This window comes from Chlamydotis macqueenii, chromosome 9 (genome assembly GCF_036417535.1).
Source record: "Chlamydotis macqueenii isolate bChlMac1 chromosome 9, bChlMac1.mat, whole genome shotgun sequence".
NCBI lineage: Eukaryota > Metazoa > Chordata > Aves > Otidiformes > Otididae > Chlamydotis > Chlamydotis macqueenii.
The window spans coordinates 1328784-1354808 of record NC_141564.1 but is presented as its reverse complement, the minus strand read 5'-3'; the positions used below and the strand labels follow the sequence as shown (position 1 = coordinate 1354808).

Genomic DNA, 26025 nt, shown 5'->3' with positions numbered 1-26025 from the left:
CCCGGACACGCGTGGTCGGCGGGCTTTGTGCGGGCCTGGCTACTCCGCATCAGTTTTAAGGCCGACGCAGCGGCTCCGCACCACCCGCAAAACGCGGCCGCGGGCACAGGCGCCTCCCGCTCCCGCCGCCCCCCCCCCCCCCCCTTCGGCGCCTGTGGCCGGGCTGGGCGCCCCCTTGCGCATGCGCAGCCGAGGCTTCCCTTGGGCGCTGAGTGGCGGCCGGGTCGCGTGGTGCGGCGCGAGGGCCTGGGGGGTGGCGGCGGCGGCGGCGCTGGAAAACGTGAGTGCCCGGGAGGGGAGGGGCGCGCGCCGCTGCCGCCCGCCGCCGCGCGGGGCAGGGGAGGCAGCGGCGGCAGCGGCAGCAGCAGCAGGCGGCGGCTGCGCGGCGCCTTCCCGCCTTTCCCCCCCCGCTCCCTCAGCCCGGGGCGGTGTGAGGGCTCCGGCGGAGGGCGGGAGTGAGGGGAGCAGCCCGGGTGCCGTGTCCGGGGAGGCGCCGCCCGCCCTTGTTGTGCTTGAGGGTTCCCGGTGCGGCGGAGCGAAGGCGCCTCGGAGGCGGCTGTGCCGGGGAAGGTTTCCCCGGCGGCTTTCCGCAGCTCCCTTCCGCCGAGCTCAGCTCGTCCCCCGCCGCTGGGAGCGGAGCGGCGGGGCGAAGTTTACGGAAGTGGGTTTCAGAAATAGCAAAAATACCGAATATTTCACACTGTGACAGCTCTTAGCATTTCCCTCCCTCCCGGCTTCTGTGGGACTTCACTCCTAGAAATGCTTTTGAGGCGGCAGAAGGAGGCAGTGCCCGAAAGGGGAAGGAGTGTCCCGTGAAAAATGGTGGCGATGTGACAGTGCTGGTTCCCCAGGCCCAAACCCGGATACGCCTCTCTTATCAGCAAACTGCAGCAAATTAGTTTTAAATGCAGTGACACCTTAATATGTGCTGCTTCTCGTTATAGCTGGGTGGCCTCAGTGGGCTTTTTTTATTTACTCTCTTCCTTTAGAGCTGTATTTTTTTACAGATCGCATAAATAATCAACTAAATAATAATTTAAAAAAATCCTGACTAGAACTATATCCCTTTCTTTCCCTGTTAAGATGGTAAAAACCTCAAAACAGCCCAAACCTTTAAATAACTTGCACCTCTGTCAGAGGAGAAGCAGGGACAAATGTACCTCAACTATATGTGGTAAACTTCTTTATGTTTGTGTAAATACGGAGTTTGAGTAATTCAGGGGTTTATAAAATGTATTTAGTGACACCTGAGTTAGTTAATTTCCTGAGATACAGCAGTGATGTTCTGGAGCTGTATTTTGTTAATTCAAAGAGATGGGGGGCCTTGACAAGAGTTAACATTAACACTAGAAAGTGTACATTTCTGAATTGTTTGTATATTTAACCAGTATTATTTAAAATTAATTTCATTAGAAAGTAACCTTCCTATCCTTCCTTTCTCCTGCAAACTGCAGACGATTTTTCCCTCGAAGCAACACAAACTAAGGAAAGCTAAATGTGTAAGAGCCCCTGTGCTTCACACTTCCGGAGTCAGGGAGGCATGGGTTGTTTTATTTTCATTATATTACAAAATTCTTGAGATAAATAAAAGAGGAAACTTTTCTGGTATAGTTACCCGATTTTAGGATTCTACAAGTGTAAGTATTACAGTGAAGTAAAAAAACCCAAACAAACCAACCCCTGACCCTAATTAAAGTAGTTAAACGTGTGAAGTTAAATTTAACTGTGGCCTAATCTGAAATCTGCTGTTATTTTGATATATTTTTATGTTTTAAACTGTGATATCCCCTCAGCTGCACTAGGGGAGGGGATAATTATGATAATTATAGATAATTATGATTATTTTATTTCTCTAACTTGAATTATGTGTAGATGCATCCTAGCATTTTGAGAGGTAGTTACTAATTACTGTCTATTATGAGATGAGGATAGTAAGAATATTTATCAAACTCTTCTGTGTCCTTTTTCTTCCTCAGAACTGGCAAGGGACTTAACACGCCCATTATCTGCCCTCAGAATATTACGTTTAAGTAATTCGGACTAACCAACTGCAGGGGTTTAGCAACAGCTGATGCTCCAAAGAAAGAAATTATCTGTTTATGTATTCTTTTTCTAGCTTCGTCAGAAATGCTTTATCTGTTATTTATATGTGGCATATAATTTTAGAGGTAGAGAAAACTATCTCTGTGTTGTTTTAAGTTTTCTAACCAAAAAAGGCAGTGGTAACATGTTGCTGTCGTGGCTCCTGTACAGGTCCTGAACAGAATTATTTTTTTTTTTCCTTCACTGTTTCCTTCAAAACTTAGTAATTTCTAAGAAGAGTTGCTAAAGTGTAGATTTTTATAAGTGTAAATTATAAAGATTCCTGCTTTTTCTCCCTGTGTTACACTAAAATGATTTATGATTTGGCAGTTGCAGTGGAATTTCTATTATATATAATTATATATAAGCAAAACCGATTCCTTTTGACAGTGTATGTATAACTAGCTTCTTGACTAGACTAAGCGATGGCCGTGAAAAGGATTTTTATCAGGTGGTTCCATTTCAGGAGCTGATTTGTACTGCGCTATGAAAAGACTGGCGTGATCTTTGTCTCCAGAGGAGGACATAGGCAGTGTCACTAGTATACGTGCTACAAGGAAGTCCTCTTCACCAGAGATGAGGCCTCAGTTTTGAGGTGCGTGAAGAGAACACTTCCACAGCCGTTGCCTACCAAAGGTAATGGAGAGGTGGAAAGCTCAGGAAGGGAGTGAGTATACTGGTAGGTTAGTCACGTAATGAATATGTTGTCAGTAATTTCCTAGATCACAGTGTACAGAAGTTTTCAGTAATTGTTCTGGTTTTTCACAAACTGAAGAGGTTTTGAAGACTCTATCATAGAATCACGGAACGGTTAGGGTTGGAAGGGACCGTCCAAGCCCACTCAGTCCAACCCCCCTGCCAGGAGCAGGGACATCTCCAACCAGATCAGGTTGCTCACAGCCCCGGCCAACCTGGCCTGGAATGTGTCCAGGGATGGGGCATCCACCGCCTCTCTGGGCAACCTGGGACAGTGTGCCACCACCCTCAGTGTAAGAATTTTTTTCCTAATACCTAATCTGAATCTACCTCCCTCTTTTGAAACCATGACCCCTCGTCCTGTCACGCCAGGCCCTGCTGAACAGTCTCTCCCCATCTTTCCTGCAGCCCCCTTTAGGCACTGGGAGGCCGCTCTCAGGTCTCCCCGGAGCCTCCTCTTCTCCAGGCTGAACAGCCCCAGCTCTCTCAGCCTGGCCTCACAGCAGAGCTGCTCCAGCCCTCTGGTCATCTTTGTGGCCTCCTCTGGACCCTCTCCAACAGCTCCATGTCCTTCTGATGCTGGGAGCTCCTGAACTGGACGCAGCGCTGCAGATGGTGTCTCCCCAGAGCAGAGTTTCTTGTATTGCTACTACAAGAATTTTTTTGGCTTTTTTTTTTAACTTCTGTCACTTATTTTTCTTGGAACTTGGGCTCACTGGTTTTGTTTGGATTAAATCTCTGCTGTATCATGTCCAACATGTGAATTATCTGCAGTGCGTCGTATCAGTGGTGTCTGAAATGCATAGTGTAATTTCCAGTCATCTTAAGCGCATTTTGGAGGTAGTGTTTGTAGTCTCAAATGATGACGGGGAATGTAGCTGGTCTTTACAATGATAGGCCTTAAAGAAAATTCCAGTGAACGCTCGTTCTGATGTTCAGATTTGTGTATTGATTATAATGAAATTTAAATATATAAAGTAAATTGATTTTTTCTTTTGTTAATGAAAACATGAGTCCAAAATTGGCAGGGCTTCCAGTGATATTGCAAATTAATAATTATAATGAAACAGTTTGAATAACTCTGTGCTTTAATTTGAAGGATGCACAGGTTGCAGCCTTTAAGTATTTTTCCTTTTGGATTAAATAGCAGTAGTCAAACTAGTGGGGCGATTAAAAGCCTAAATGATGCTTAGCGTCTCAGATCTTCATACTTAAGAGGTGAGGCAGAGTATGAGATTTAACCTAGTCTCTTCCATTCTTTCATCTGAAAACTGTCTCATTTATTTTAGGATAAGATGTCCAGGAGTATTCTTGACGTGTATTGTTTCACATGTATATATTTTATTGTGAATAGCACTTGTCACACCCTTCAGAACACAATTTTCAGTTTTAAGTTGAAGTTGTTAGCTTAAAATCTTATTTTGTTAAGGGCTTCTTTTTAGTAGTACTTCAGAGGATTAAAGAACTGTAAAACATTTTCAGTTTTCATGCTGAAGCAGACGTAAGGGGCAGAGGAACTTCCTTATTCTCATAGAAAACTTTGAGGACATTTAAAGTAAGAAGTGGCATATTAAAGAAAAAAAAAGACTGTGACACAGCCTTTTATGCTGTCATTTTGTGTTGATATTTAGCTTGGTGTTGTTTCCTTTCAGCGAGGTAGTTAGTGACTTAAATTCATTTGTATTGCAGATACATGACTTTTCATAGAAAATCCTGAAGCGTTGTGGGGTTTTTTTCAGTTTAAATTCAGTATTCCTTTGTGAATGAAAGCGTATTATGCCCTTTCAGGGCACATTTGATTAATCCAGAAGTCATTCTTCATAAAGTAATTATTTTATAATTGTGTCAGAACCTTGTCTTTTGTTACGAGCTATGTAATTGACTGTACATGTCAAAACGCATTGCAGCTGACAGCTTGTGGGTGACCTTCTCCTTGCATACATATTGAATATAAACAGGACGTTTCACATTTTTCTGAAACATTCAACAGTTTCACATTTTTGAATTTTTTGTGTGGGTTTTTTTCTGTTATGCCTTCCTCCCACCCACCCTAGTTTGAGAGCAATAGTAGAGGGGTTTATGGTTTGCTTCTGCTTCCTTTGTAGGACTTTTTTTTTTTCTTTTCCCCCCAAACCCACTATTTCTGTTTCACTCTTAACTTGGATAACTCTGTACCCTGAGACTGTGTCTTTGTAGACAAGTAGCGTGGGCATCTTGACGCTTATCTGTAGTGTGAAACGCTTTATGCTCAGGGTCTGATACTCACCCTTTACACGTTTCAGTTTTATTTTACATTGGTCTAGCTCTAATCTGGACAGGTAAGCTGAATGCCCCCTTTTTTCTGGCGTGTGCTGGGTTCTTTCCTGGTTTAGTTTCATCTGAAAAGAGACTGGTTCAGCACACTCGGGCTGCTTCATGATGCGAACCGCAGTGAAGTCAGTGAGGGCAGTGGAGAAATTAATGTCAAAATCATACTCCTCATCTGAATTGAAGGAGTAACTCTGGGATTTTTTTCTGTCAGTGGAGAGTTATGCAATGCTCAGGTACCACCAATAAAAATAATTTTTGCAAAGCAACGAGAAGAACACAGCAGTTCTAGAAAGGAGGCTGGTGACAGATCTGAAGATCAGGATGTGCCGTGCAGATAATGGCAAAATCTGTAGGTTGTGGCTGCATTCACCCTCAGTGGGAATGAGATGTTGTATGTCTCCGTCTGTTCATAGAAATCTAGACTTATAGGACACTGTGATTTTTTTTGGTGGTGTTTTTTTTTTTTTTTTTAGAAGAAGGGCAATGAACTGGATTTTGCTCCACATAAACATAAATCAAAATGTCCATTTTGAGGGGAGCGAGGGTACAGGAAGACTCTTTTTCTATACCTTCAAATCACAGCTGTGGGAAAAGACAGTATAACATTTCATTTCAACTGGTATTTACTAAAACATTTACTTTATTACATGATTTTTCAGTAATATGAAGTAATAATATTTTATGGTTGCCAAGTGAGCAAGGGGGGTCGTCGCAGTAAAAATAAAAGTTTAAATGCTTTGCACTTGGTTAGTACAAAACAAACAAACAAATTCCGAGAATGTTTAGTTCAGACATTTATCTTGAGTAGGTGACAAAAATGCAGACACGTGGCAGCCTAGATGCAAGACAAATGCCCATTTCAAGTCTGTTCTGGAAATTTGTACATTTTGAAGTGGGTGGCATGTTTTCAAAAAAGAAAAAGGAATAAGTGCTTCATTGTTTCAAGCCTCATTAGACTTTTAATAAACAGAGTAGAGGCTGAGGAAGAACGTTCAAGCAGCTGAAAGCCCTATATATTTTAAGAGTTGCATTCCAGAAGGCTCTCAAATAACTACTGTTTTCTTTCCTACTTCTTTTTCCTTTGTAATTAAACACATAATGCGTCTTGGCTGACACTTCTGATTGCTCCCAGTAATGGGGATGATTTATAATACATAGCACTGCTGTAGTCATGGTGTAAACCGTTCCCAGCCGTGTTACGTGATTATTGTACTGTCTGTGCTGTCTGAGGGTTACTTTTCCTAGGTGCATGTATGTTAAGAGTGTTTAAATTGGGAATTAAAGAGCGTCAAAAGCAGAGGAAAATGTTAAAAACTAAGACTGTAGTATTTGGCAACTTGAACAATGTGGTATGGCAAGATGTTGGGGTTTCCACGTAAGTTGGGTTTAAGTGATGTTGACTTTCAAATTCTAACAGTTTTTATGTCAACTGTTTTGTGGTGGGGAAAAAATGTAGCTGTGTCAGTGGTACAAGAAAAGCCAGAGATTTTGGTGCACGCGTATAAAACCAGTTTGGGGATATTGGTGTACCTGGTGTCAGGGACTGTGGTGTGGAAAAAGAGAATGACATCGATTAAACTTTTGATTAAGTACTTTTTGTAACTTTGACATTAAAAAGTAAAAGCATGATGATGCCAATTATTGTCTGCAACAACCAGTTTACACTTTAAGAGGTCTTGGCTCATTTGAACTTTGTAGGGACTACAGCTGTGGTCTCTGTGGTTAAATTGAGGGTTAGAAACTGGTTCTTAAAGGCACCGGTGCAGGTAGGAAGCGAATTTCCTTTTAATCCGGCAAATACATCTACTTGCATTCTGCTCTACTACAGCTGTTTTGAGGATGCTAGCAGGGTTTTTTTTTTCTTATCTTCAAGTGCTATAATAAGCATAAATGCCATTTAAAGAGAAATTCAGACACTAGAACAACTTAAACTTAATTTGAGTTATTAATGTATGTCACTTCTTACAGCTACGTGTCTGAACTAGTGTGGAAGTATGTGCTCCTCTCAATTATATTGAAGTAGAGGAGGTAGGCTGGCCCCTAGATGATCTGTGATGTCCAGTCCAGGTTTCGTAGTTCCTTTTGCTGTTACAGGATAACACTGTTCAGAGGTGACTTCTGTCTTTTCCATGTTTTCACCTGCTTTGTGAGGTGCGACCTGATTACATTATTAGCGATCCTCTGAATATCTAAAGAAAAATGTTCAGTAAAGTGTTTGCAGGCATACCAAGGGTCTGTAGAAATGTGAAATTTAGTAAATCCTGGTAGACACAATGTGGAATGTTAAATGTTGCATCTTGAGCTGTTGTCCTTTTCTCCTTTTAAAGGTACCTTTTTTTTTTCTGATGTCCTTGAGAAGAACTATATTGTTACTTGTTTATCTAATAACAGTGTTTATAGAGGAAGCATTTGATGTGATGGATTGCAAAGGAGTTTAAACGAAATAAAAGTTCACATATTAGCAACTTACTCTATTTTGTAATATAATGGAAAAGGAGGTGACTGGGGTGTTGAGATGAGAATTCTGAACATGTAAAGATTTTGCTAGCTCTGCATAGCTGATACACAATATATTATTTCACACAAGTATCTTCAGTAGCTCAGCAAAGAAGTGGCATCTCAGAGGTGAAGAGTGGCCACGCTCTTGTTGTGCCACCTTGGAGAGCTTTGAGAACTAACAGTGGTCCATAAGAATGGTAATGGGTCAAGCTGAGGTAGCCCTCGGAACTGACGGGAAATTCAGTGTCTGTTCCCGTCTCCCGCAGGTGGTTCTGCTCTCTGGAAACTCCGCATCACCTTGTGCTGTAGCCTCCAGTACCGTTTCCTCCCTCCTCTCTTTACAGGCTTGCACAGGTTAGCTTGATGCCTCAATTTCTGGCACAGTAACCCTATTTTTAGCTAGATGTAGAACTTCTCTAGCCCTATTTAATCCTCCCTTTTAGCTGGCATAAATAGGGCGGAGATGAATATTTTGATGTAACTGTCTGGAAATGTTATGTTTTTTTCTTGTATATACTTTCCTACCACTTTTCCTCCATTGCGTGCTTTTAAACTGAACTTTGAATTCTATTCAGTAGGAAAACAATAACAATTTTCAAAGCTTAAATTTAAGAGTATTCAGCTGTGTCTCTTACTTTTTGAAATGGTAACTTTTAATTTTCATTCTTAGCTTGTATTGAATATTTGTAAAAGTGGGGAAATGGTCATGGAAAAAAAATTGTATATGTAGCAAAGATGGGAAACCTGAAAACTGAGACTCTAGAGAAGAATTTTTAACTGGTTTCCTTCCTGAAATTTTAATAATTGTGAGTGAATCACAATATTAATGAGAACACATCTAGAACACCCAGGAATTTTATAAATTAAGTAAAACCTATCCAGGGACATGAACAAGAGGTTGCAGGCTCCTTTTTCTCACAATTTTTGCCTGGATTATCTGTATAAATCCATTTTATTTGTCTTATACCAGTTTAAAAACTGTGATTTAAAAAAAAAAAAATCCTTATTTGAGTTTTTGTTCTGATTTTAAAAAGGTTTCAGTTAATTAGCTTGAAGAATTTGCTATGTTTAAAAAATAAAAAAGCAGTGATGAGCTTGAAAAAACCCATGTATATGTATAATAATGCAGTTATCATTTTTCTTTCAGAATTTCCAAAACTTGTATGGTTTTGAATTGGAACAAAAAAACAGGAATTGGAATAATCTTCACATTTCTTTGAATACGAAGTAATAATGCAACGAAGGCAGGGAAGAGTCAATGCTGGACTGCTGTTGCTGCTTTATCAGATTTCTCAAGTTGGACTCCAGAACATTCCTGCTGTTACCCTTGGGGTGCTTGCACTGAATATTTTTCTCTTTCTGAATCCTGTGAGGCCACTGCATGAGGTGTGTATCAGCGTACATGAAGGCTTCTACCGAAGGAACTGGCAGCGTTTACTGTTTTCTCCTGTCCACCATGCAGATGACTGGCATTTATATTATAACATGGTTTCCATGCTTTGGAAGGGGATGATGCTGGAAAAAAAGCTTAAGAGCGTATGGTTTGCATACGTAATTGCAGTTTTTTCAGTGCTGATTGGAGTTGTTTATATGGTGCTGGAATTCACGCTTGCGACAATCCTGGATGATCCTTCGTATGAGATGAGTTGTGCTGTTGGTTTTTCAGGTAAGGCGCATAGTTGGTCCAATTTACATACGTAAACTTTGCTATATAGTACCTATAAATCGTGTATTTGTTGACTGCAGAAAATGGATAGGTATACATCTGTGTGCATGTATGTGGTTGTTATGTCAGTAAAGTTATTCTGGGTTTTTTATTTAAAGCAGGTATTCTGGGTATGAACATTATGTGGTTCAGTTCATGTTCGTGTGACCAGCAGTGTCTTTACCTGAGAACATGAGAAATATTTTTATCCCAGTAGAATTATGTTTTCTGTTTAATGTCACTGACTATTTGAATTCTGAAGCTTTTCAATTTCTGCTGTCAATAATGCTCGTTAGGTGTGTTCTAGAAAAGCCTGTCACTTCAAAATTTTTATCTTCAAATGACAAATTATTAATGCCTGTCTTTAGAGAAGCTACCCTAGATTTGATTCTGCTAGAAACATCCAGCCACTTGATACTGGTTATCTTCCAATAACGGTCTTGTCTTCTCATTTAGGAGATGAAAGTTTGGAGTTAATGAAATCCTCCTCTTTAAAAAAAAAAAAAAATCTGCAGTCAAGTGGAGAGGTTGCACTGCTCTTCTAGATATGCAGGGTTCTTGCTGTCACTGGGACCCAGCATTAGAAGGCAAGCCTCACTCTTCAGCCTCTGAGAAAGGTGCTTGAACCCCTCTGAGTGTTCTGAATACCCTGTGGTGTTCGAAGTGGTCCTAGGACCGACGCCTGGTCGTTGCTCATTTGGAGCTTCAGCTATTCTCTGGTCACCCACCCGCTGGTGACGAGACACGCCCAGTTCTGATATCGGCCTGCGTGGTGGCTGTGGGGGCCCTAAGTGCAGCCTCTTTCCGTGAGGGGTTTGGCTGCCTATGCTTAGGAACAGCTCTGACATGGAGTAGTGGTGACACACCTCAGGCTAGTGGGAAAAGAGGTGTGCAAGAGGCCTTTTGTCCCCATTACTCAGCTGCTTGTAAGCCCAAGCCTTCCGCATTGTCCCTGTCTGAGCTACGTTGCCTCTGTGCCTGGCCGCCTGCTTCTCTGACTAGGGCCCCGGCTTGACTTCCTGGCTTCCTTTGGCCCTGCTTTGGCAGGAGGACGTACCTGGTGATCTGGGCTCCTGGCTGACCCCACTGCCGTCACCAGCCTGCCCTGCTCTCTTTGCTCAAGGACGGTGGGACTGGGCCCTTACTGGGGAGGCTGCTGCCTGGCTCCCTCCCTCCCTGTTCCCTTTGGGTACCCTTCCTTTGCAAGAGCATCTCGCTCTTGCTGCTCCCTGACAGGGGCTGCAGAACCCTACTGCATATTTCTTATTAGTGGCAAAATGACTGAAATACCTGCACTCAGTCCAGTCTCAGCTGGGTTTTCTAGGGTTAGCTCTTACACAGTGCTCCCAGGTATCGCGGGGTGATTCGTGGGGGCGCTGTGCTCTGTAATATTGTTCTCTGTGAACAACTGGGAGATGCTGCCATCAAGCTTCGATTTGAACCTCTTTGCCTTAATCGTCCTAGGCTGTAGAATGAGCAGTTGGGACCTAGAAGTTGTGAAGAAGTATCCCTTTCAGATATTCGCTTATATAATGCACCATTCGTGTGAGGCTTTTCCTGTATGTTCCCATCAGTCCCTACCTTAAAACAGCGTAGTATCAACCCGGTTCTTACTAGGAAGGAGAAGGGTGAAAATATCAAGAATTTATGATGAAACTTTTGTACTGTATAACTAGGAATATAATACTGCCATATAACCCAGTCTGTAGGCATTTGTATTACCACTTTACCAGATTTTAAGAGTTTTATGATGCCTGGGTAATACGGTTTGTATTTTTTTTTTTTTTTTTTTTTTTTACTTTAAATGGATGAAACAGGCCTGCCCACTGTCCACCCTGCGTGAAACCTGACAATACACCAGGTCAGGCAGTTCCAAATGGATATTTAAACCTTCAAAAAAAAAAAAAGCTGTACAGACAGGGTTCTGGTGAGCCAAGGGTGGACTGGATGGAAATAACTCCTGAAATATGCTACTGTTATGGAATATTTCTCCCCGTTAGTAAATTTATAGTTTCTGAACAAGTCCAGTTTTATCAGCAGCAAAAAAGTGAACGTGTGTGCATACACACATTCCTGTTTATAGCTGATCCTAGAACAACAATATTTACATCACTGGCTAGGTTAAGGAATCTTGTTATCTCTTGTTTTCTGTGGTGTTAGAAGGGGAGTGAGATCTCTTTCATGTTTTTACTTAGTATATCCGTATTGATGTTCAACTCTGCTATCTTTTCAATGTCAAATGTTTTACTTCTTGATTTTTCAGTGGTGTTTTTCAAACAACTATGTGAGCTGTCTCTTGAGAGGAACTTTTCCAAAAACAATTAGGAAGTTCCAGCAAATTATGTGAATTCATGCTATCATATTGGCTATTGCTTGCATGATAGAACAGTTGCAGTCAACTAGAAATTAATTATTGTTTTTTGTAATTAAAGGTGATTTATCTACTTTTTTTTTTTTTCAGAAACAAGTGATTCTGCAGTATATGTAAGATTTTCCCTTAATTCAGAATTTGAGCCTACTGTTGAGCTTCACATGCATTTGTTTGGCTTATTTTCAGTGATGGCTTTTCTCAACTCTTGGAACATTGTCTTGAGTTCAATAATTTTGTCACTTATTTCAACTAGAGCTCCCATTTTAAAATTTTCTATGTATTGTTTTGAATACCTGAATAGCCACAATGAGTAGGCATATTAAAAAGCAACTTAGAATTGATGTTACACAAATATATAATTTTTAACCCTTTTTACTTTAAGTCACTGAAAAGTCTCGCTGAAAAAACGGAACTGGTGTTCTGGCATGCAGCAATGTGCTTCATGGTGCTGTGAAACTGCATGGTACTTCAATTTCAGTAGTTACGTGGTTTGCATTTCTTTTTTATTTAGGCACAAGTACTTCTCTCTTTAAGTGATTTCTTCTTGTTTGCAGGAGTCCTGTTTGCTCTGAAAGTTCTTAACAACCATTACAATCCAGGAAGAGTCAGCAATGTCCTTGGGTTGCAGATATCCAGCAAATATGCTTGTTGGGTGGAGCTGGTGGCTATTCATTTGATCTCCCCAGGGTAAGTGCATTTGATATTTAAAAGTCAGGAGAAGAGATGCGGGCTCTCTGCAGTAGTTTGAAATGCATCACAGAGTATGTGTAGTGATAGCTGGTATCCAAATGGGGTGTTTGAGCTGCGATTAAGTGTTGAGGCTACAGTCTGCTTTTTTTCCTCAACATCCTCTATTTTGACCACATTTCAAAATAAAAAACCTGAAACGCTGCGCCCAGAAGGTATTACTAAGTATTTGAGGGAAGATAACAAGAGTTGATAGCCAGGGAAAAGGGACATGCATTTTCAGCAAAGTAACCGAGCTAATTACTGTAATGCCAAGGGCTTCATTAGCAAAAGAGCATTCCATGGTTTGCTTGCTATTTCTGTCCTAGTCCCTTCTGTCCATTCGTTGTAGTCACTGCTAATTTATCAAACAGCTATCATCCAGTATTCTGCAAATTTTATGCCGTTTCACTGTCCTGCAGTCTTGCTGATTGCCTCCCTCAATTTTCCTGTGTGCTCAGTTCTGCCAACACAGTTCATCTACCCTGACCTCTGTGAGAACAGAGCTTTTATCTTCTTTGGTAGTTGGTTTCTGGACTTCTAGTTGCACATCAGTAATCTTCTTGTATAATATTTTGTAATTGTCAATCGTAGTGCAGAATGTATGTGAAATACAGACACCACACTTACAAACTGCCAAGTCACAGTTTATATACAATTTCACACTTTTCAGAAAGATTTAAAAAAAAAAGAAATAATATTGACATACTCCTTATCAGATACTATGATATGGCAGATAGAACATTTCCTAGAGCAGAATGAGAATTCGAGTATTACTTATTTTAAAAGCTGGTTTTATTGCTTTGACTCAGTGCCTGGTTGACTGCAGCAAGCAATCCTAGGTTAAAACACAGCTGAACTGCAGAGCGCTCTGTTCCAAATGCGGTTCCAAGTGTGAGCTGAGAGATCACTTGCGTGGCATTGCCACAAGTGTGAAACCGAAGTTTTCTGTGCATTAAAAACATTCTTCTGAAAAATACAAACTGTCATGTTAGCTGAACATAATTTTTACTTACTGGTATGTTTAATACTACTGTATATTTTATTTTTAAAGCATAATACAAGAACATTATGTCTGAAGTAAAACCATGAGCATGTACTGTATGTGGTAGAGGAAAAACATGAGTTTAGTGGTTGGGTGCTGTTATTTTTCAATTGCGTTACTCTACAAATGTCTTTGGAGTGGAAAGTGTATAGAAGGTCCAGAAATAACATCAAAAACCTTTTCGTAATTTTATGGAAGCTTAGATTGCTGCCTGGTCTAAAGAACCTCTACATTGTTACATGCCATCCTGACAGGACAATTTCACAGCACTGAAATGATAATGAGGGACATAAAAAACTAGTAGTAATCTCCAGAAATTCATGTCCCAGAACACAAAATGTTTAATTAGTAACTGCCAGCTGCCTTGAAATGAACCATAGCAATTGTAACTCTCAGAGCGTTGCTCGTACATGCTCATCTGCATACTCAGGGCATGTTATATATTTGAAGTGTCTGATTAAGTGGTGTCTCTTTGCAGATCTAGTTGTAGTTTGGTTTTGAATAGCTAAGAGGTCAGTAATTCGGGCAAAATTCTGTCCAGTTGGAAAGACATGCAATAAATTTGGACCTGCCTTACTGGAATGATATAGCAGGATCACCTAAGAATCCATAAACAATGCAAAAGTAACGTTGAGTCTATTGAAAACTTTGATTTGTGTGCTAGGAGAGGGTTTAGAGTTTTACTGGTGTCTGAATTCTTTTCTTTCTCAGTAATGTTTTTGTTATGCGGAAATTTTAAAATGTGTAATAGCCTTCTAATCTTTGCCTTCCATAAAGTAGGGATGTTGAGATTTAGGCTTTTCATAGCAATCCTTGGGATTATTTCTTTGAGGGCAGGCATGTGGAAAGTTATTTGACGTTTAATCTCTATGCTTCTTCCAGAATTGGGCATGTGGTGTCTTAAGTCATCTGTCCCTTTTGCATAGTGATGGTTTTCCTGTGGTCACTTTCCTTTAGGAAAAGCTTATCTTTCAGGTTGTTTCTGAACTAACTCAAATATCTATCAGATTGACAAAGAAGACACTTTAGATTTGGAAGATGGAGATTACAGGGTGTTTGTTTTGTTTTTTTTTTTTTCCCTCAAAGTTCTTTTTCCAGAAGCTGAGTAACAAAGGATGAAAATAGTAGGAGAGTGGAAAACTAGGAGTGGAGAAGAGTAGAGGATGTTTTTTTCAGCATTCAGAAATGTAGAGATTTGACATTGACTGTTCAGAATTGTGCTTTTTGCAGTTTGTCAGAAATAGTGAGACTTGGAGACTTGGTGTTCTGGAGTTCAGGAAAAAGAAAAAAAAAAGAAAACCCAGACCAAACAAAAAAAAAACAAACCCACAAATTACGGTAAATATATTTGAAAATATAAGAACATATCTTGACAAATCTGGTTTGAAATTTTTATTATTTTGGCTTGTACCCTTATCGGTCACAACCCTGATAGTGTCAGGGGTGAATACAAATATTTGCATAGCTCTAATAAACTTAACCTCATGAGATCTTTTGTATGTATCTGTTTTCCTCTTTTGTATGTATCTATTTTTGTATTTAATCTGTTTTTTAATTTCCCATTTGTTTAACGCTTGGGAATATCACTGAGTCGTGCCTGGTTATCAGTCAGATTTACTGTTTATTGATGGGAAATGTCCCTCAGAAACAGAAGGGCTAAGAACAAGCAACCAACCAAAAATACCCCAAGTTTGACTGGGATGTCATTGTGTGATGAGAACTATTTTACAGCTTTTTAGTCTTCTGGCAGACTTAGCTTTCACTTTCCTCTGCTATTTTTCCAATGTGTTACAAAGTTACTAGCAAGTTTTCCATTTCCATTTAGAGAAGCCATGGTATTTTCCGGTATAGGGCTGTGTAAAACAAGTTGACTTTTACTTAGGCAGCCATTTAATTTGGTTTAATTTGCATTCAGGGAGGTTGTTTAGCGCTGGTAAGTTGACTACACGGCCGGCATTCTAAGCAAGATTGATTTTTGTAGCAAAGTGTATCAGTTGTCGTGTGCAGGTGACTCTGTGCTTGTGTTAATTTGGAAATAAACTGTGTATAAATACATGGATTTGTTTCCCATGGTCTCAAAAAAATCATTCCTTTAAAAAAACGGTTAGTCTAGATTTTTGTAGTACATCACTTTCATATTATTCCTTTGTTTGCTTGTTCAGTGAAGGCATGATTCCTATCTGAGCCTCGGAGTAGGAGATGCATAGCAAGATCCTTTCACAGAAGACTGCAACAATGGCTTAAGCTAAAGACTTACTTTTGTTGCCGAGTCCTGCGACAGAATTGCATGCATAAATAGTAATGCCTACCAGACTTCGGGGGTTGCTGTTGGGAAGAAGTTACGGAAGTGAAGTGATAGCTGTAGCCTTTCTTGCTCTGTTAAAATTCACCAAGAGTGAGAATTGATTCGAATTTGTTGTAAGGGTACTGGAACAATAATAATGTAAAAATTAATACTGAGAGGCTTGTAAACGTTGGGTCAGGATCTCTCATACGTGAAAAGCAAATACAGTCCAAATGGTTTTCCCTCTGGTGATACCAGTTTTCACAGAAATTAGGCAGCCACATGAAGAAGTATAACTAATTCTGTTTAGAAGGTTTTTCTGAAGTAATGTGCACATCAGCTTGATGGCAAATGTCTTCAGGAAACAGTATTTAGACATACTGCATAATTATCATTAGTATGAAGTGAATGGTTGAGATAAATAAGATCTCTGGGGATAGCTACATTTTCAAACAAAAAATTAAATGAGACATCATTTTAATTTCTTTGTACCAGGGAGAATGTTAGTTAATATTGATAAAGCTCGTTGACATTTAGAGGAAAAACATGCAATTTAAAAAGTCAAGAACCCTGTTTTCATTCCCATTCAAAGTTCAGCTTGTATTAGAGAAACTGAAAATTGTACTGTGAAAAAAAATAATTATATGGTAATTTTTCTTTATTAACCAACAAGAAAAAAGGCAGTAGTTTACCATGTTGCAATCATGAGACTGTTTCTTCATTAATCTAACTGAAAAAGAACAGTCAATTTTTACCTAGTAAAATAGACATTCCAGTCAAAGACGCTGCTATTCTTACGAATCATGTGGAAAAAAAAAAAAAGTTTTTAATTATATCCAGGATTATTTATGGTATATAAAAAGCAGAAAGAGGGAGCAGCCTCAAGTTTCTAGATTAGACAAGAAAGAAGCATGGAATTTATTATACAAAGGAGATTTGGTAATATGTGCTGGGACAAGACTTCCTCGGACAACTTATTTAGTGCTTTTTGTAAGCTGTTTATTAATCTATTTTCAGCCAAAATCTGTAGCATTTCTTTCTGAATTTTGCATATAATCCTGCTTTGTGAAAGCAGTTGTAGTTTTGCCATTAATTTCATGTCTGCAGATAAAACTCAGCCAGCCTCATAGGCAAGAAATCCATTATGCAAATTTTTAAAAAGAAAATTAAAATTCACTTTAAAATGTAGTAAAATGTCAAGAATATTGACATTGAAATGTTTAGAGATTAATGGTTCAAATATATTTAAGTTCTTTGGAAATAGGAGTATCCACTTCGGACTAAGGCATGTGGAAAGGAAAACATTAATTGCATATGTAAAACAGTTATTTTATGTAATTTCCTTAAATTGAATACTTCCAGTCTCTTTTTATCAAGTAAGAAAGATGATAGGGGTTCTGAATGAATCTGATCTCAGAACAAACGCTCTGACTGATACACGTATGTATATATAACTCACACCTGTCAATATTTAGTTAATGCGCTTTTAAAGATCATCGCCCTAATGAACTCTGATTGCTCCTTGCAGGGACTTAGGAGCCCTCTCATTTTCCCACGCGAAGCGGAGGCAAACAGGGGCGAGAGCGGGCCCTGAGCGCAGGAGGCTCTGGGAGGGCTCAGCCTGCGCTGGGTGGAGACCGCACAGTTCTCCAGGCAGTCTGCTCGACTGCTTACATGTTCTTAAATTTCTTGCTGTGACCTGTGTCCATTACCTTGTCCTCTGGATGGAGACTGTGAAGGGTGCGTTTGTTCTTACTGGTGACACTTTTTTCCGTATTTTAAGGTTACTCTATCTGTGAGAGAATCAGTCAGTAGACTTAAGTGATTGTGATCCCTTCAGTATTTCCTCAGATGTTGGTTTGTGGGCTCTCTGGTTTTTTGTTGCCCTTCTTTCTGTGCAGTCTGCAAAAAGTAGGCTCAATTTTCCAGCTGAGACCACTGTTGAGTAGAGCAGAAGGCTACTTCATTTTACTTCCAGGTAGTGCACCTGTTTACGTATTTCCAGTAAAATTCTTGTATTTTCCATCGTGGTGTGACATGTTGATCTGTGCTTTGTTGTATAATCCACTGTGTGCCCCAGATTCTATCCTGAAGCTCTCCTAGCCACTCACTTCTAGCCTGTGTGTATAGTTGATGATCTCTGTGGTATGTTCAGAACTCCGTATTTATCTGTATTGAATTGCACCCTATTTTTTCCAAACCACTACTTCATTTTGTCAAGGTTACTTTAAATTGTAGTGCCATCTCCAGTGACCCTTCCACCTTCTCTTAGCTTGTCATTTGTAAATATTTGGAATAGACTCTTGCAGAAATCCACTTGATTCGTATCCTAAGTTTGATAATGAATCACTGATAAGTGTTAAGCCAGGCTTACCAGCCACTTATGGATCTGCTTAGTGTAGTTTCAGAGTTTAAAATTTTTAAGCCTACTTTATGACAAATGCTGTGAGACAGTGCTGCATTCCTGCAGCATGTGTGACATTTGGTAACTCCCCTCCCGGCCCCCTCCTGCTTAAGAATGGAACTTAGCCACCGAAAGACTTCTTAACTTGAAGGTTTTTGATTATTCATATTGTGTAAATACACAGCTTCACTGTGTTGCAAGCAAAGACCTTGGGTTTGGGTTTTGTGGAACCCTGTTCTGTGCAGATAAATGAAGACGAGCACAAGATTTGTTCAAAACTCTGCCAGGAATATAGGTGAATCAATCTCATGTTGGGGATTTCTAAAGTAAAGCATCTTGAGGGACTTAATGTTTTCTGTGTACAGACATTTTCCAAGTCAGGCATGTATTTTTCGTAGACTTGGAAAATCTGTTCCGGAAAAATCTGTTTGGAAAATGGATGTTCCTTATGGATACTTTATTTGGGTACCTCTTACCTATCAGTTTTCACATCAGCATTTATGTGATACTTTAAAAAAAGATGTTGGTTTCTTATGGGAGAGAGCCGCAGCCCTGCATCACAGAACACGAGTTTGTGGTTAAGTAGCTGGCGAAAGAGGGAATTTGTGATTTGATCTTTATCTCCCTCTAGTGACACATGCATTTTCTTGTATGCTTTTACCAGTGATGCCTGGAAGTTGTATTATCGTGAGTGCATATGCTGTCATCTGTGCAACTCTTGGATTTCTGACTGGAATGTGAAAGTGTAATGTTTAAATCTATTTTTATGTTAAACGGAGGTTTCATTTCTGCTTTATAGAGGCAAAAAAGCTCTTATTACTTGAATATTACTTTGGACAACCAGTATAAATCCAGTGAACGGAGTGATTTATAATTGCATATGCTAGGAAATCTTAATGTTCAGTGTATTGGCTTCTCTCACTTCAGAATAGAGGTAAGCAATTTTCAAATAGTGTTGAAACCTGGTTAAACTCAAATGATTTTAATCTTAATGTTTAAACCTGATTAAACACGAAGGAGTTTAACTCCTCATTTGAATGCTGAAACTTAGTTTGTGAATGTATAAAATACCCCATAGTCATGGCATCCCTTGGAGCGAATCTCCTTATTTACTCTAAACATATGCTTCCATGTTGATGGTTTCTGAAAAGCCTCTAGAGCCTTTTCATTCTCTGTGTAAATGGGCAATGCTGTCCTTGGAATAAATTATTAGTATGTATAGAAAAGAATTTGGATCTCAACACTTCACTTCTTTTCATTTTGAAGACACTGTTACAAAGATTGCAATGAATCTGTATCCATGTTTATCAGGCTAATTGTAGGATTGTGTTCGTAGTGCAGTAGGAAGTACTATATTTGTGTTTTCATGTGAAACTATAAGTGGTTCTGGTGGATCCTGCCTAGACTTTTCAATGTAATTAGATTAAAACTAATCTCCTACCTCAGTAAGCCTTTTTAGGGAGATGGTATCCTGTCCTTTAAACAAGCAGTTAAAATTATCTCTCCCATTAGTTCCCAGCTTCTTCAGGGTATCTGTTAGATACTTTTCTGTAACTGTGTATACCTAACAATTTTAAGGTAGTTATGAAGAAAGAAAACTTGGCACCGTGTCCTTGCAGGCAAGGCATTTCTCTACGCTCGGTCGAACTCAGGAACTTTCTCAGTTACAAATTCTGCACTCCCTCTTCTGGATCCCTACCAAAAAAAAGTCTTCCTTTCCATTAATTGCAATATTTTCCTTCTTTGTAGGACTTCGTTTGCTGGACATCTGGCAGGGATTCTTGTTGGATTGATGTATACTATGGGACCTCTGAAAAAGATCATGAAAGCCTGTGCAGGTATGTAATTTTGTAAAATCTGCATAAGAGACATTTTTATTTAAAAAAAATCAGTAAATCTTGCATATAGAAATTCAGGCTGTTGCAGCAAGTTTTTAGGCAATTAAAGGTATACCGATTATTAAAGTGAATGCAGAAGAAACAATCAACTTTTTTTTTTTCCTTTAAATACAGTTGATAAGAACCAGTAAATGTCTTTCAGATATTTTTACTTAGAGGAATACCTTTTACCCTTCTTTTTAAATGTTTATTTAGAGTAAAATATTTCACCTAAGGTGTCAATTAATATGTACTTTTAAATAAAGTGTGGTAGAGCGATAGAAATATGTCAGAACACAATATGTTTCCATGTTAATTTCTGCTACTTGCATCCATTCTAGTGGAATTCCCTACAGTTTGAAAAAGATTGTGGCATGCTTGAGAAATTGTTACAGGAATTCTCAAGCTTTCCAGCAGGATGTTACTACAGCTTTTCATATTGTAGTAATTCTTATTTTTAAAAAAATTGTATCTTTAGACATATTTAGTCTAACAATTGTTTTAAATACAGCCCTGTAAACTTTTCTGTGAACGCTCCCATAAATTTCAGTGTTTTAATTGGAAGTCTAAGCCCTGTCACAACAGCTGGGCTGGGGTTGCTTGTCAGAATATCTGGTGTTTGTCTGATTACTTAATATATTGAGTACTTTATTCATGACTGTGCCATCAAGTTAACCGTGGATATGGTGTTTGTATAGTGAGAAATTATTTGTTCAGATGTGTGTGCTTTTTACAGGAGGTTTTATTGCAGTTTGGTGATACAGTCTGTGCATCATATGTTTAGCAGTTTTAAGTGGAAAAAATAGACCGAAGCATCAGATTTCCTACCCCACTGGAGTGAACAGTCATAATAGTTAGTTAAATCTTAATATTGCATGTTTCTGTGGTGTGGCAAGTATCTCCTGACTATTAGGACAGTCAGGCATCAGATCACGCTGCCTGGGGAGGTTCAGCAGTCTACATCCTCGGATGTTTTCAGGACTGGACAAGATAAAGCCCTGACTTAAGTTGCCCGGTTGGATCTCGTAGCTAAACCTGCTCTGAGTGGGACTTTGGCTAGGGAGAGCCCCTCTTTCTGAGGTCCTTTCCACACAAATATTCTGGGATTCTATGGTAAACCTCATGGTACTGTTAGTGAAACATGCTCTGGAGATCCTGCTGCTGTGAAGGTTGCTGTGTGACTAAGTCCTGGAGGAAAGGGTGTTCCAGTACGCAGGTCATCTTTCTCCTGTGTAGCAGAGCAGAAACAGTGCAGTGTTACTCCAGTCCTCAGTTTTCTGTGCATTAACCCATTCTTACCAATGTACAGTCTCAGTGCAGAAATTATTAATTATGTGTTCTGGAGAACATCTGTTAGATGGCTTGGCATTTTTCTAGTCTACACAGATATGTTGCTATAACACAGCACACTACCATAAAATCTGGAACAACATATAGGCTTACCAATACTATATTTTCTCACTGAGGCCAAAAAAATTCATACCCATAGTTTCATATTTGTATCTTATGAAACAGACTCTGAAAGAAAGAGTACTTTAAATTAGCTGCTTGTATTTTATAAAGAAAAAGTTATTATTTTACTCTAATAGTACAAGGGTTATTCTTCTATTTAGGTGGCATTTCTTCATTCACTGACCCTGCCAGGCCAAGAGACTACTATTCAGGTAAGTACTCTCACTCACTTACCTAAAAACTTATTCCAGCGTTAAAAATAGGGACATCATTTTCGCTTATGATAGAAAACTGTAAAGGAGCTAGTTAAATGTCCTTTCTTGATATTCTGTATGGTTTTATGGACTTAATCTTCTACTCAGCAGAGTCATGTTCTCTCTGTTTAAAAAGTTTTAGTCTATGTGGTTGCTTATATGAAAACTGTCTCGTCTTTTCTCATTCTTACTGTTGTCTGGTGTTAGTCATGCAGGGCTTTTTATTTTTTTTAGTCTTTTGTAAGTGAGATCTGTTTACTCTGAGCCACAGTTAGCTGAAGTTAGTGCTGCCTTTATTCTCCATGATGGATTTTGTCTTCCATGATCTACCTCCAATTTTATTATTATATTAACTAATTCCCACAAGTAATATTATAGGCCCTTGGATATTTTTGAAGCATGCGTTTTCTAATTCCTAACCAACAGATCTTAACTTACTTTCCTTACAAGCAGCAACAAGGATTTTTGTAACTTACAAGTGCATTTACCCGGAATTTCCATTATTCGAGTCATCAAATAAAAAACACTTGATCTAAGGGCCAGTAAAGAAATAAAACGTAATCTTGTGAAATGAAAAAAGGTGTGAACATAGACTATGTGGTGAGCATGAGCTACCAGTTTCCATGACTGGCAATCTCAGCCCAGTTGGAGATGTTCACTTGGCTCCAGGGGCTGTTCAGCCCACCGGGGCCTGGGTGTGCTGCTTGCACTGCTCTGTACTCCACGTTTGTAGAGACTAAATTTGTCTTCAGTACTCCGGTATAGCAGGGTGGGTGGGAACTCTGAAGGTCTAGATCAGAGGAGGTACTTTAATGGCTGATGAAGGTAAGAGTTTGTACCTGACGTGTAAACTCCATGATCTGTTGCAGCTCCTGTGCAATCACCAGCTGCTTGGAGCAAAAAACCACCCTGGTGGAACAGGAGCAGATTCTGAATAGCTCTCTCCTTTTCCAGCTCTTCCTAAGCAGGGAAAAGGGAAGAGATTTCATGTAATACATCTAGCGTGATGGGGCCTGAGGGGAAAAACCCCCAAACTTTCATATGCTGGCAACAAGAAGTCTGGGTTTTTTTGCATGTCTTGGGCAGTCCCCAGAGCAGCCGTGCTGTTGCTTTGATTTGTTGTGGACAAAAGGGAGATAAATGAGAGTGTTAATATGAATTATCCTGTCTTCCAAGCTCAGCTTTAGATATAACTACATTTGTTTTTGTACTAAATTCATTCATCTAAAATGACTGACAACTGCAATTTTTAAAATACATGTATTTGCTATGTTTGTTCCCTGTGTATATACTTTTAAATTGTCTTTCCTCCTGTTGGCAGAAGCCTTCGTGGAAGATTTAACCTTTTGTTTGACGTATCATATATGTAATAAATTTGGCCATCTGTGAACTAAGAAAACTCTAGTGTTGTAGGCTAGTGATGAATATACATGACGTCCTTTCCTTGATTAATTTTTCATTTTCTGGTATTGCTGATCTATCTGCCTTTAAATACCAATTTAAATAGAAAAACAGATGAAGTTAAGAACAGAACAGATTTTCTGAAACAGTACAAGGGAACAGCTTTAGAAGAAAAAATGATTTTAAGTGTAATTTTAACACATTTAGTATTTAGTAAGAGAATTGGGTTTTCTCTAAATGCAGTGCATGATTAAAGTATTAGGACATTTATTTTGATTAATAGGAATACCTTGAACATGTCAGTGTTACCAAACTATTTCTTGTTGTAAAATAAGATTACAGCTTTCTGAGCACTTAAAAGTTGATGACAGTGTAAAACATCAAACGTACAAAAATTTACAGTAATAGAACAAACTTAAAATACTACATGCCTTTTCTTTTGTCAGATAATTTCATGCTTTTAGTACCAGAATTTTTATATTCTTCATGCATGCAGTTTTGAAGCTTCCAGAAAATAAATTTATAGCTGGGAAAAGGTTCATTCAGGTTAACATAATGCAGAGTGGAATGAGGGGAATACCTGAAGATGGCATCCAAAGTGTGTATCTGTAACAGCTTAATGTTGTGCTGCAGTTTTATTTTTCTGCAAAATTACGTCTCTTACATGTAGCCAGTATGACTTAAAGGCTTTTAAAGTTTGCTAAAAATATGAGAAGTGTCTTTCGGTTTCTACGTGGAACTTCTTAGTAATGGCAATTCCGTGGCACTTAAAACAGTTATAAAACCTGAGAGGTTTGACCCATGTTTTTTCTGTTGTTTTTCTCTCTTCTGTTACCATAGTCTATAAACTAGAAATTGTAAATTTGAAATGGATTCATGGCATATATTGTGTAAGTAATTGAACCCTAATAGTTTTTTTTCTTTCCCAAATTAAAATAATCTGTAGAGGGAAGATAGCATAGAGATAATACCTGATTTCACAGTCTCCCACTGAGTAGCAGCAGTTTATTTTCCTTATTTTTGTATTCATTTCAGAGTATTACAGCTATCCAGGTTATCAACCCAGAACGCCAAGGAGCTATGACGATTATACAGGTGGGCTCACTGAAGAGGAACAGCTTGAAAGAGCAGTGCTAAACAGTCTTAATGAAAGAGGTAGGAATTTTATTGTATTTTATGTTTTTAAGTTATGATTCATTGCAGGTGGGGGTGCGGGGAAAGGATGTATCGCTCATTATTTTCAGTATTTTGAACATATCTTCAGAAACACGTGAAAGTTTCCTGGTAGAATATTCAGAGAATGCAGTGTGAGGATGCGGTATCATTCTCTTAGTGTAATTGCATTTATTAATAATGACTTACTGTTTGTTTCCCTTGCTACTGTTGTAGTAAAATGGATGCCTTTATAATGAAAAATCCTTAAGTAAACTAAGTTGCTGTGCCAAAAAAAAAATCTTACAAGACTGTAAAAGCAGTATGAAATGGTGTAATAGAAGAATTGATATTACCAATATTTAAATTTTCTGTGTGTATATTTTTGCTTTTTATACAAATTTAGTTGACAAGCAGTGCACTGATTTCTTATTCTTCACCCTGTCCTTTTCTCCCTTAGACCTGATTGAATATCTTATCAATGTCATTTTCCTTTTTCATAGTTTACAGCAAGATTGTTACTGTAATATGTTTGTTCTAGAAATGATTGCGCTCTGAGCAGTCCCATTTCAATCAAACTGTACTGAAAACTTCAGAAGATAGTGAGGATCTTAGCTTTCAGATAAATCAATAAAATGGCATTTAGTCCATCTGGGTTGTCAGCAGAAGATAGTGAATTAGTTACTCTTCATGCTGTCTCAGGAATTTTTTTAAATTGACAAAAATCATATCAATATGTTGTCCTGTGTAAGTACTAGACTTAATGCTCTAAAATGAGCTTTATTGTAAGGGATACTTTTTATTTTAGTGTTGTTTTTATGTGTCATTTTACATCATTTCTACATAGAGTTTGAGAAAAATCACAGAATCATAGAATGGTTAGGGTTGGAAGGGACCTTCAAAGGTCTAGTCCAACCCCTCTGCAAGGAGCAGGGACATCTCCAACCAGATCAGGTTGCTCAGAGCCCCGGCCAACCTGGCCTGGAATGTTTCCAGGGATGGGACATCCACCACCTCTCTGGGCAAAAATCCTCCAAAGCTTTTAATATTAAGCATCTTGAAATGTTATCTGCAAGAATGAGCCATGTTTGTGTTTGTTTTTTTTTTTTAACCTATCAAGAAAACAGAATACAAATAACAATGACGAAATTATGATAATATAAATAACTAGATAGTATACACTTTAAAGGCTTTCATGTGTCGTTGTGGAACATCTGCAGCTTTCATTTGTAGCCTTAAATAATCTACATTACTGTAGGTAAGTATTTTTCATCTTGTTTCGGGACAAAGATAAGTTTTCAAGTATAAGAGGGAATATTTTCTTGTTTGGAGAATGGCCTTTGATGAAACATAGATAGAATTTAAATAGTATTTCTAACTCAGTATGTCTCACTGGTAGCTGACTGGCCTACCCAGTCCCATTTTTAACTTCCGTTTGAGACAGCAGCGTTTCTTAAGACTACGGTAGTGTTTGTTTTCAGTGCTAGTTACAGTTTTTAAGCCTCACAGACAAGTGAAGCAGGAAAATGTATCGTTCTATATTGTTTCCAATGTAGTTTGTGATAAAATACATCTAGATGTTGTTTTCAGTGGTTTCACAGGTGTACTTTGCATCTCTTTCTCTTGCCTGCTGGAGCACTTTGGTTTGGCAAAGCATGACTTTAGAGCTGAACTCTTCAAATACTTTCTTAAACGAGCTGCTTAAAGGCTAAGCTTACCTATGGGCAGATGCCTTATTTCACAAATAAAGCCATACAGAGCAAGTAA

At 38.9% G+C, this 26025-nt stretch overlaps 1 protein-coding gene across 7 annotated transcripts in view; it reads left to right on the top strand.

The window, feature by feature from the left end:
- The first annotated feature begins 233 nt into the window (after positions 1 to 233).
- RHBDD1 (rhomboid domain containing 1) overlaps positions 234 to 26025 on the top strand; it is a 38107-nt gene continuing 12315 nt past the window's right edge. For 2 of the 7 annotated variants that reach the window (XR_015259409.1, XM_086755044.1), the window contains exons 1-7: positions 244 to 280; positions 2549 to 2718; positions 8735 to 9253; positions 12218 to 12350; positions 19872 to 19960; positions 21613 to 21663; positions 24142 to 24261. Coding sequence is in view for 6 of the 7 variants with exons in the window: in XM_086755044.1 (XP_086611170.1) it covers positions 8821 to 9253; positions 12218 to 12350; positions 19872 to 19960; positions 21613 to 21663; positions 24142 to 24261 (826 nt within the window). In the remaining variant the exon portion in view is untranslated. Of the gene's footprint in view, positions 281 to 2548; positions 2719 to 7853; positions 7942 to 8734; positions 9254 to 12217; positions 12351 to 19871; positions 19961 to 21612; positions 21664 to 22158; positions 22338 to 24141; positions 24262 to 26025 lie in introns of those variants that run through there. The other 5 variants (XM_086755047.1, XM_086755046.1, XM_086755048.1 and 2 more) reach the window with 5 other exon arrangements.